General features: G+C 43.6%; 1 protein-coding gene across 12 annotated transcripts in view; it reads left to right on the top strand.

Moving 5' to 3' along the window:
* patj (PATJ crumbs cell polarity complex component) overlaps window positions 1–12,254 on the top strand; it is a 94,172-nt gene that overhangs the window by 64,119 nt on the left and 17,799 nt on the right. For all 12 annotated transcript variants that reach the window (XM_080297153.1, XM_080297143.1, XM_080297144.1 and 9 more), the window contains 2 exons: window positions 5,802–5,998; window positions 6,467–6,558. In XM_080297153.1, the coding sequence (XP_080153279.1) occupies window positions 5,802–5,998; window positions 6,467–6,558 (289 nt within the window). The remainder of the gene's footprint in view (window positions 1–5,801; window positions 5,999–6,466; window positions 6,559–12,254) is intronic.

Here is a 12,254-nt window from a genome sequence, read left to right as displayed (position 1 = left end):
GAGGGGAAAATTAAAAACATTCCTGGTTTGGGGTCGTCTCATTGTTGCCCCTCTATTGCACCCCCCTCTGATCCTTACCTGATCAGATCAATATCCAGGAATTTAAGTGACTTGATGATGTGCTCTGATTAAAAAGTGTTTTTGGGGGGGGGTCACGTGACGTCAATGGCGGAGTAGCTGTGTTTCTCGCCCGCTCCCGCAGCTTGGCATTTGTTTAGGCCTTTATATGTCTTGTTTGGTTAAAGTCTCTGTTTATTTCGACTTTTAAACTTCGTACGATGCCAAGCACCCAGAAGAAGCTCAACCTTGGGTCGAAACCGGGCAAATCCGGAGAAAATCACCCTCCGCTCAGCGATCATGCTGTAGCGGTTATGGCGGAGGCCCAGTCGCCCCCACTTCTCGACCGAATGGACGTCGACAAATTGGTGGAGAGGATATCGGCGGAGGTGCTGAGGGCGGTGGAGGCCTCCTTTGAGAAGAAGATTGATCCAGTTCTGAAAAGACTGGAAACATGCGCAGCTAACATCTCTGCATTGGATGTTAAAATGAAGGAGGCAGAGGCACGTATATCAACGCAGGAAGATGTTACAGCGGGATATGGCGCCAAGATTTCTGAAGTGGAGCTTAAGCTGGAGGCCGCTTTGGATAAGATTGATGACTTGGAGAACAGGAGCCGACGGTGTAACATACGTGTTATTGGGCTACCCGAAGGCAGTGAAGGTACCAACCCTGTGTCTTTTTTCAAAACGTGGTTACCGGAGTTGGTGGCTGTGAGTTTCAAGGGCGGCGCTGTTAAAATCGATCGCTGCCACCGGGTGCTTGCACGCCTCCCTTCCAGTGCCCAGCGGCCCCGCGCGGTCATCATAAAGCTCCACAACTTCCAGGATAAAGCACGGATCATGCAAGCGGCTAGGAGGAAGCAGTCCTTATTTCATAATGGCATTCCTATTATGATATTCGAGGACTTCTCCGCCGCTGTTCTGAAGAAACGCCAGGGATTCTACCACGTCAAACAACGCCTTAGGGAGATGGGTGTCCCCTTCGCTATGATGTACCCGGCTGTCCTTAGGATCAAGATCGATGGCCAGGAGAAATCTTTTAGATCTCCAGAAGCAGTCTCAGCTTACCTGGATAACGTACCTCAAGGGGCGGGGCCGCGCTCATCCTCGGTGGCTCCAGTGGACTGTTGATCTGTGCTCCTGTCCCATACCTGAGGCATTCGCCAATCCCTCGTCTCCTCCTCCTCCTTTTTTTTTTTTTTTCTTTTCCTTCCCTGTTTATTATTATTGTTATTTTTTCTGTTTGGTTCCTTTTTTTTTCTTTTCGGGTCTGTGCGGAGATAATAACCCCATACACATAGACTATTTTATTTAGCCATTTATAATCCGAATTCTTGTTTTAGCTGCGGGCGGGCAACTGTTTCACGTTACTGATTAAGAAAAGACTCGTACTCTGGTCCAGCATCTTTCTATGTCCAAGTTGGAAAGTTTGCTTGCGCCCCCTGCTGGGCGTTGAAGACCTTTGTCTGACCTCCATACTCACTGGTTTCTTGACGGTTCTGTTTCTTATAAATAGTTTTCTGTTAATTGTTAGCAGAGCAGGACGTTTGTTTTTCTATGTGTATTTTACTTGCCACTGGTGTTGTAGAGCAGTGTTTGGGAGCCCTACATATCAGCTATGCTTTGGTCACCTGAGCGTGGTTCCATGCTTATTTAAAATGTTGTATGATAAGTGATAATTCAATGTTGAATGTTTGTTCCTGGAATGTAGGAGGTATACATAACCCTGTTAAACGGAAAAAAATATTGAGCTTTCTTAAGAGGGAGAATGTACATGTTGCCTTGTTGCAAGAAACTCACCTGTCTCCTCAGGAGCATCTAAAACTGAAACGTGATTGGGTCGGTCAAGTTTTTAGTTCCTCCTTTACGAGTAAGAGCCGCGGTGTAGCCGTTTTAATACATAAACACCTACCGCTGACAGTTGACCAAACAATTTGTGATAAGTCTGGTAGATATGTTTCCTTAAAAGGCACCCTAGGTGGTCAGGCGGTGTCGTTTCTGAATATTTACTTTCCGCCAGTACAGTCTAACGACTTTATTGCTCATACTTTCTCTTCCTTTTCTGATTGGGTTTGTGATAATTCTGTGATAGCCGGTGATTTTAACTGTTATTTTTCTACAACTAAGGACAGATCCCCTCCTAAACAAATTCAAATGTCTACAAGGGCCAAAGCACTTTTAGATACTTGTAACGAACTTGATCTGGTTGATACCTGGCGGACTCTTCATCCTAACGATAAAGAATTTACTTTTTTTTCCGGTGTTCATAGAACAAGTAGTAGGATCGATCTCGTTTTCACCCCCAAGCGATCACTGGGAAACATTTTGAGATGTACAATAGGCGATATTATTATATCAGATCATGCGCCGGTTTTTGTTCAGCTAAGTGATCTAAATCCTGTCCCTCGGTCTCATACCTGGAGATTTAACAATTTTTTGATTCACGACCCAAAATTCGAAATATTTTTAAATGATCAGCTTGAACATTTTTTTAAAGGTCAATGCAACCCCTGAAGTTTCTCCAGGCCTGCTTTGGGACACCTTGAAGGCTTACACCCGTGGACTGATTATATCATATTCAGCAGGCCTGAAGCGGAAAAATCAGATGGAACAACGGAAATTGGAACTGGAATTGCACGAACTGCAAGCTAAACATAATGAATCACCTTCAGAGCAATTAAGGAATGAAATTCAGGTGGTTAAAACAGCTTTGGAGGCACTATTGACAAGAAAGGCTGAGAAATCTCTTTTCTTCATGAGGCAGAGGTTATATGAGTTTGCTAATAAACCTAACCGCTATCTGGCCAATCTTCTTCATAATAAGGGTGCTGGTTGTAATATCCCATGTGTTAGAGACTCATCTGGTTTACCTAAATATGACAATTTAATTATTAATGATACTTTTAAAACTTTTTATAAGCAGTTATATACCTCCCAGTTTAAACCAACATTGGAACAAGGTATGCATCACTTCTTCTTAGGACTAAATTTACCTAAAGTTACTGAAATCCAAAGGGATGATTTATGTAAACCTATAACGCAAAGTGAAATTTTGAAAGTTATTCAGATGCTTCCAAATAACAAAGCCCCGGGTCCAGACGGGTTCACGGGGGAATTCTTTAAGAAATTTAGTAAGATTCTGACTTCCCCACTGTATAAGATGCTTCTGTCCTCTTTTGAGGCAGGCACTCTCCCCCCCTCCTTAATGGAGGCTAATATTTCGCTAATTCTGAAGAAGGGGAAACCTCCAGAAGAATGCGCCTCCTATAGGCCTATATCTGTTTTAAATCTTGATTTGAAGATACTTGCTAAGGTCCTGGCTGTACGTCTTGAGCCAATACTACCTTCGATCGTTGAGAATGATCAAACTGGTTTTATACGAGGGCGGTATTCCACACATAGCGTGAGGCGCCTACTTAACATTATTCAGCACTCATCTTTGTTTAACCCTGAGGCTCTAGTCATCTCACTTGACGCTGAAAAGGCCTTTGACCGTCTGGAATGGCCGTTTCTTCTTTTCACACTTCAAGAATTTGGTTTAGGTGACAACTTCGTTAAATGGATCCAGATCCTTTATACTTCCCCTCTTTCGGCAGTGATTACCAATGGTTATAGGTCAGACAATTTCAGTATTGAACGTGGCAGTCGACAGGGCTGTCCGCTGAGCCCTTTGTTATTCGCCCTGGCTATGGAACCCCTTGCCACAGCCATTAGGAAGGATGCTGCTATTGAAGGACTCTGTTTGAACGATTCTCAACATAAGATTTCACTTTATGCAGATGACGTCTTAATTTTTCTAAATTCTCCTGCTCACTCAATTCCTAGATTAGTTGCGTTAATTTCCCAATACGGCTCCTTCTCAGGCTACAAGATCAATTTTTCTAAAAGTGAGGCTATGCCCCTCTCTGTTCTAAATGAGGTTGATCCAAACATTTCTCAGCCTTTTCGTTGGTCTCCCTCCGGTTTCACTTATTTAGGGGTAAAGATTTCACCGAATCTAAAAGAAATGTATAGTCTGAACTACACCCCTTTAATTCAGACCATCAATCGCGATTTGGGTAGGTGGTGCAGCCTCCCTCTGTCTCTCTTAGGTCGTATTCATCTGGTCAAGATGAATATCCTCCCTCGCCTCTTGTATTTATTCCAGATGTTACCACTTGCTCTGTCCGAAAAGGTTTTGTCAAAATTAAATGGTTCAATTATTTCTTTTATATGGCGTAAGAAAAGACCTAGGCTGAGATACAGTTTTCTGTGTTTGCCTGTTCAGAAAGGCGGTCTTGCCGCTCCCTCCTTCCCACAATACCTCTTGGCTGCACAGTTTAAATTTCTTACAGAATGGTTTATGGACGATCCGGATTCCATTTACCTCAGCGCTGAGTCCGCTTCTTTAAAGGGCATTCCGTTGCGGAACCTGCTATATATTTCCTCAGGTAAAGCCACAGTTCTAACACAAGATAATATGGTGCTAAAGAATATGCTCGTTATTTGGCGCAAAGTCAGGCGCCTGGAAGGATATTATAATTGTTTCTCCCTTCTTACTCCCATTCATGAAAACCCTGACTTCTTACCTGGTCTTCAGGCTGGTTTTGCGGACTGGTCTCAAAAAGGGATTAATACAGTGGGTGATCTTGTTCATGAGAACTCTCTTCTTACTTTTAATCAACTGAAAAGCAAGTTTGGTCTGACCAATAAGGATTTTTTGAAGTACTTTCAGGTAAAGCACTATATTACTTCTAAATTGAAGGATTTGAATGGAGGGTTTGGTCTTTCTCCTATAGAATCACTCATGGTAAAAACTACCCAACTAAAATGTATCACTAAAAAGATTTATAACATTCTCTCTGATCTTAGAATGGATAACTCTAACAAAATCAAGGGCCAATGGGAATCAGACGTAGGCGCTATAGATGCTGAAGCTTGGGATGAGTTGTGTTGTCGTCCTTTTAAAGCCTTGGCATCTAATTCTATTAGGGAAAGGCAGTTTAAACTTATAAATAGGCTTTATATTACACCCGAGAAGAGACACATAATGTATCCAGCTTTGCCTAATCTCTGTAACAAATGTCAGTCTGCTGTTGGTTCCTTTTTTCATTGTCTGTGGAGCTGCCCTGTTATTCTACAGTTTTGGAGATCACTTATAGACAAGCTATGTACTATATTTAATTGCCGACTGCATCTGGGTCCAAGGACTTGCCTGTTAGGACTGAACGATGAGCTACCTGCCGGCTTTCGCAGCAAAGATCTCCTTCACATACTGCTGCACTACGCTCGAAAGTGCATTATGGTACTGTGGATTTCTGATAAGGCCCCATCTGTCAACCAGTGGCTACAGTCTGTGATATGTATCATGCCAATGGAAGCCTTCTCTACAGCACTTAAGGACAAACCTTTCCTTTTCTATCGCATATGGGACCCTTTTTTGGCCCACCTGAACACTCCTTCTGCTCAGAGGTTGAAATCGGGCTTACGGGATTTAGCCTGGCAACAAAGGGACGATTGTTAACCTTTTTCATTGTTTATTAATATTGCTGTTGGCTTTCTCTTTCTGCCTCCCACGTCCTGCTATACATGTAGATGCATCTTTGTCCTGTGTATGTATATGCTGGTGACTGCTGTTTTCCTGCTCTGCAATTAAAAGTTCAAAAAAAAAAAAAAAAAAAAAAGTGTTTTTGTGAGAGGTGTATAATTTCTCATGTTGGTTGTTCTCCTCTCCTGGTTCTCTTCCTCTTCCCTGGGCTGCAGAGCGGTGGTGTGAGCGTTATGGAGACCTGCGAGGGGAGCTGCTATGCGTGGAGCTGGAGAAGGAACGGCAGGGTTTGGGCCTCAGCCTGGCGGGGAACAGGGATCGCTCCCGCGTCAGCATCTTCGTGGTCGGGCTCCATCCCGGGGGGCCGGCTGCCCGCGATGGGCGCATTCAGATTGGAGATGAGCTTCTGGAGGTGAGAAGAGTCCAGATTATCATTTTACATAAATTACATCAACCACAGTGAGAGTGAAAGCATGGCGTTCATGAGAGATGACTTTAATCATGTGTGAGGAATTTGGTGCAACATCTGCAACATCTGGGCCATCCTTTTTTTTTTTTATAAATTTGTTTTTGTCAATTATGTCAAAGCCTCATGCAGGTGGCTCTTCTACCTGCAGACGAGCAGATGCATCAGACTGAAGAGAAAACACTTGAGTGCAGCTCTCAGGTCGATCTTGTGTGTGTGTGTGTGTGTGTGTGTATTGATATAACATTTTGTTTCTTGTAGTTCTCGGGGACCTTTCAGCGGTCTGCCGCTCTGAGGACACATTTACTACTGTTGTTGTCTGTCTGTTTGTATTCAGGAAGTAATAACCCTCCCTCACTTTCAGCACCTGTGGACATCAGGTAACTCGTCTCCACCCCTCTGTCTGCATTTCAGATTAACAACCAGATTCTTTATGGGCGGAGCCACCAGAACGCCTCAGCCATCATTAAGAGTGCCACCTCCAAGGTGAAGCTCATCCTGCTCAGGTAGGACTGCAGTGCATGGTGGGAAAGTCTGAGCATTTAAAAAAGGTTCCATACACAGTGGCCTGCTGCGTTATGGAACCTTTTGGTTATTAAACTAACACTGGTGCTGCTACCAGTGTTAGTTTAATAACACTAATAAGTAACATTTTTATTCAGTCAACAAAAAAAGTCATTTTACAAATAAACCTTTCAGTGTCTGATTCAGCAAGCTGTGGTCTCTTCCTCCTGTTACAGCAATAAAAAAACAAAAAACAAAAAATTAAAATTTCATATAATTAAGTTAAATAATATTTGATCTCACAGCAGCTGAAACAAACAGTAATAATAAATATCAGTAATAATATTTCATTTTAAAATAATTAAAGCAATATTTGTGCATTAAGTTGTTAAAAATTATTAAAGAATTATTATTATTAATAAAGACTTCTTTGCAAAGCCGTCTGGTGAGCTGCATCAGACCCTTTGCCTGGTTTCCTGACCTAAACACTTCCTGACTCCGCCCCCTTTTTTATCCTGTATAGCGTGTTCTATTGCTGTGTGTCTTGATTGTGAATAATATCATAGTTATTCTCTGATGCTGTCGTTCATCCACAAAAATATAACCTTGTGCGTCAGTGAGATGGTCTGTGCAGGAAACTCATGAAGAACAAGCTGTTTCTGTTTCCTGTCACTGCATTCTCTGCAGCACATCATCAGCTGATGCATACTGAGCATGCTCAGCTGAGTCTGAGGAAAACACAGCTGCATTCCCTTCAAAATAAAAGCTGCTTCCTGATGTGGAGGATGACTCCCAGGCTGTGGAGATGAAGCTCAAAGCATCCCAGAGCTCAGGCTTTACCACAGCAGGGACGGTGAAACGCCTCCTTCACACTCACTGAGGAGTCATTTACGATCCAGGGAGGAGATGGGCAGATTATACTCCTCGTTCCTCCTCCTCCTTCCTCTGCAGATCCATAAATGATCTTTTGTGATTAGCAGCTTTGAAGCAAGCGGGTGTGTTTAAGTCCAAAGCCTGGCTCATGGGGCCGGGTTAGCACTCCGTCACGCAGATTTAAACCCTCAGCCTGACAGGATGAAGACCATCGCGCTTATCCTCCTCTTTCTGAGGAGAGTTTATCCACATTGTCACTCAGTTTCACCTGATATGGGACGTGACGGAGCTGTAAGTGGATCAAATTATCAGCACAGGAGAGATGAAAGGGAGGAGATGGTTTCAGGTGAATGTGCTCAGACTTCAAACATGAACAATCTGTGCTGATTAAAGTGTGAAAAGCAGACGTTAGCTTTGATAAAAGGAAAAATAGGATTCAACTTTTTGTCTGCAGCCCTCATTTCGACAGGATGTCAGAGGCAGAGGTGAAGAATGAAGTCCTCACTGTTCTCTTCTAATTTAACTCATCAGTTAAATTCAGCCATCAGAGAAACAGCAGAATGAGAGACACTTAAGTTGAAATCCTTCTCTGAGCTTCAGGCCGTACCTCTCTCCAGGTTTGGTGAGAGAAATTTGAAGATTTTGATTGGAGGTTACTGATTAGCGGGTATATCTGTGAGTAAGGCTCTCATGCACTCTTTGATTTGATATTCGCAGAACGACAAAAGTCGCAGCTCATTGACTGCTCACATCCCAACCCACTCTCATTGTTCCCACTGCTTCATACCAGCCCCAAACCCAGCGTCCCCACAGCTACACCTCAGCCCACTCCCAGCAACCCCACAGCTTAATCCCAGCCCACACCCAGCGTCCCCACAGCAACACCTCAGCCCACTCCCAGCATCCCCCATAGCTTCCTTCCAACCACTCCCAGCATCCCAGCTCACTGCCATGTCCACACAGCTTCTTCCCAGCCCACTCCCAGCATCCCCACAGCTTCATCCCAACCTGCTCTCACATCCTCACAGAATTATCCTAACCCACTCCCAGTGTCCCTGCAGCTTCATCCCAACCCACTTTCAACACCACCATAGCCTCATACCAGCCCACCAGGTCAAAGCAGCTCTGACCTCCTGAGAGGGAGCTGCAGTAGATCAGCGGATTTTCTCTTCCGGATGTTTTTCTCTGTATGAGATCACGTTTACATGGTTTCTACATCATGTTGCTTTTAAGACTTCCTGACTGTTATATGATTGGCAGATTTATCACACAGACTCACATGACAAACATCGGAGCTAAGCAAGCGTCTCATGGGGCCTCACCCTGCAACATACTTTAATAACGGGGCTAATTCTGCATGAAACTGTAGCAGAAAAACAGGAAATATTAAGCTGCTCATACTGATCATTTAGATGGGGTCAAACCACCAGGTTGATGTTTAGTTAAGATTTCACTGCTGAGCATCTCAAAGTTATTTAATTGATTTTCTTTTTATTAAAGAAAGCAGGTCAATATGAGGTGGATGAAGGCGTCAGTCTGAAGTGTGAGACTGCTAAAGATCTCCTTTACCCCATCTGATTGGTCGTTCACTGCACCCCAGTGTCGGCATGGAAACAAGTAAATCACAGGGAAAACAGGAGATCAGTGCTCACTGAGCCAGGGAAGCAGCAACCAACAATCAGCTGACTTTGATGTGTCTGTGATGTCCTCATCAATCCACCGGCGCCGGTGTCTGTCACTTCCTGACAGCTGTAGTGTTGGCCTGAGACAGTGATGGAAACGTGTGACTGATGGTCAATCAAAACCCGCAGACTTCACAGGTTTAACGAGACCTGATCGAATCATTGATTTCTGACATCAGAGACGTCTGACGTCAGAAACCTGACTGATACGTTTCACCTGATTTAGCAGCATTGCATTGTTTTATTTTTGTAATTATTCACAAAACTGTTGAGAGGAAGTCTGATGATGTTTCCAACTTAGTGTTTGTGTCAGTGTTAGTCTTCTCTTCTGCTGGTGTAAGACGAATGCAGCATAACAGATAAACCTGACTGAAGCTGTAACAAATGCTGGTCTGCGCTGACTCACAGATATCTGTAACACTACCAGTGTTGGTCAAGTTACTTCAAAAAAGTAATTAGTAACTAATTACTGATTACTTCTCCAATAAGGAATAGAATAGAATAGCTCTTTATTGTCACTGTTACAAGAACAATGAAAGGCAGTTTGGCATCTCTCCGTGTGAAATACACAATAGTGTAAGTAAGTATTTGCATAATAACACAGATTTACATTTACACAAGAAAGATATGTACAACTTATTCATACACCTGCATACATACAGATGCACCCATACATAAATACATATATGTATATATACATGCATATATGTATGTGTACGTACATACGCACACATATTTCCACATACACGCTTGCGTATATATACATACACATACATGCCATCTGAGGAGCAGGTGCTTTGTGAGGTGCAGTGTGTGATCAGTGATATTGCACATTGAGAGTGTGTGTGTGTGTGGGGGGGGGGGATGCTGTTGCTACTATAATAATACGGTTATAGAGATACGATGTATAAATAAAATGTAATGCCCATGAGTGCAGTTGTCCTCCAATCAGGGTGGAGGTAGGGTAGCCTGTTTGTCTTTGACCTGATGGACCTGTAGCGTTTACCAGAAGGAAGGAGGAGGGGAGTGAGTGTCCAGGGTGCAAGGGGTCTTGGATGATGATGCTGGCTTTCTTCTGAAGTCTGCCAGTATAAATGTCTCTGTGGGGGGTTAGTGAGATGCCAATTGCCCGCTCTGCTGCCCTCAGGTCCATCAGGTCAAAGACAAACAGGCTACCCTACCTCCGCTGCAGTTTCCTCTTGTCCTCAGAGTGTGCAGCAGTAAGTCAGAAGGCTCTCAATGGTGGAGCGGTAGAAGTTTACTAGCAGTCTCTAGGGTAATTGGGCCTGACGCAGTTTCCTGAGAAAGTACAGCCTTTGTTGTGCTTTCCCCACCTGGTCCTGGTCAGCCGAGATGTGGACTCCGAGAAACTTAAGGCTCTCTACCCTTTCTACCTCCTCCCCATCAATGTAGAGGGTAGAGTGCTCAGGTCGCTTTGTTCTTCTGAAGTCGATTACAGTCTCCTTGGTCTTGACTGTGTTCAGATGCAGGTTGTTGTTGTCACACCATCACTTCAGATGCTGAACCTCCTCTCTGTAGGTTGATTCGTTGTTGTCGATCAGTCCTATGATGGTGGTGTCATCAGCAAATTTTATAACGGTGTTACTGGTGTGGATTGAAGAACAGTCATGGGTGAAAAGTGAGGATAAGAGAATGAGGGTGGAGGTGGTGTGCTCTCTCACTACAGAAGTTGATGTATGAGAGTACAGCAGATGTGTGGCCCTTCAAGTCTGATCCTTCAGCAAATACACTCCAATTTGTGTTATTAAAACAGTCTTGTAGGGCCATGGTGGCATCCGCGGTCCACACTCGTACTGTTTTTACAGATGGTTTTTGTCTTTGAATTAGAGGTTTATAACCAGGGATCAGGGACAGAGAGAGATGGTCAGGGAGTCCGAGATGAGGCAGTGAGGTGGCTTTGTAAGCATCTGGGATGTTGGTGTAAACCTGGTCCAGTGTGTTGTTTTCCCTCATCGGGAAAAATCATGTTTTTTAAGAATCCAGGCAGGACAGATTTCAGGTTTGCATGGTTAAAATCTCCTGCCACGATCACAGCTCAGTCCAGTTGCGTTGTTATCTGTTTATTAATGGAGCGCTGGAGTAGCTCCATGGCTGACTTAGCATTAGCTTGCGGTGGCACATAAACTGCTATTATTGTGACCGGTGTGAGCTCTCTCAGCAAGTAGAAGGGTCTACACTGAACTATCATGTACTCATGATAGTTCATGAATGTCCTGTCACTCTTAAATCTATTTTCACCTGTTTAGCAGAAGTGGAGCAGGCGGCGGTTTGCCCGTTGCTGCAGCAGTCTTGTCAGTGGGGGGTTTCTCTGTGAATTTCACATTCCCGTGGCAGCATGCGAGGTACTTGCTCAGAAGTTTAGGGTTTTTTACGCTCTAGAAATTTAGAAAGTTTTCTTCCCACGGAGAGTACAGCACATGCAGATGTTTTTTTTCACTTTTTACGGATTTATACTCAAAGTAAGGTCAGTACTTCCATGCTTTAAACGCTGTATAGTCATATTCGCAATCCATATTATCCATTGTTGATCTGCACATGTCTGTTACCACGAACGTTGCACGTACTTACGTCAGTGTCATGAGACACTCTCACAAACAAAATCATGGTTTAGTAACGCATTAACGCAGCGTGCTTACAGGAAAGTAACAGTAATCTAATTACTTTTTTGCAATAGTAATCCCTTACTTTACTCGTTACTTGAAAAAAGTAACCGTGTTACTTGTAACGCGTTATTGCTCATCTCTGAACACTATGCAGATATTCTGGCCATGATGTTATGTCTCCTGTTTCTTAACGTCCTTTGTTTTTTGAATTTGAAATATTAAAACGCAGCAACTTTTTTATGTTTTTATGATCATCATACTAAATGTAATGTTTCCTTGTGAATATTTTTCTTTGGCTGAATAAATGAAGGAAGCTGTTTCCTGCAGTTGAGTTTGTATCTCTGTGCTGCATTCAGGACTTTTATTCTTCCTGCAGCGTGAATGACGTCCGCCTCTCAGGGTAAACGTGGTCTTTAGAATGAATCAGTATGGCGGAGGAGGGAGAGGAGGAGGAGGTGGTGTGTTTGGAAGAGATGAAGGGACTCCTCCCATGATTCCCTGATCATATCAGTGTTCTGT

This window comes from Astatotilapia calliptera, chromosome 23 (genome assembly GCF_964374335.1).
Source record: "Astatotilapia calliptera chromosome 23, fAstCal68.1, whole genome shotgun sequence".
Taxonomy (NCBI): Eukaryota; Metazoa; Chordata; class Actinopteri; order Cichliformes; family Cichlidae; genus Astatotilapia; species Astatotilapia calliptera.
Note: the sequence above shows the minus strand (reverse complement) of the source record. Positions and strands in the feature narration are given on the sequence as shown.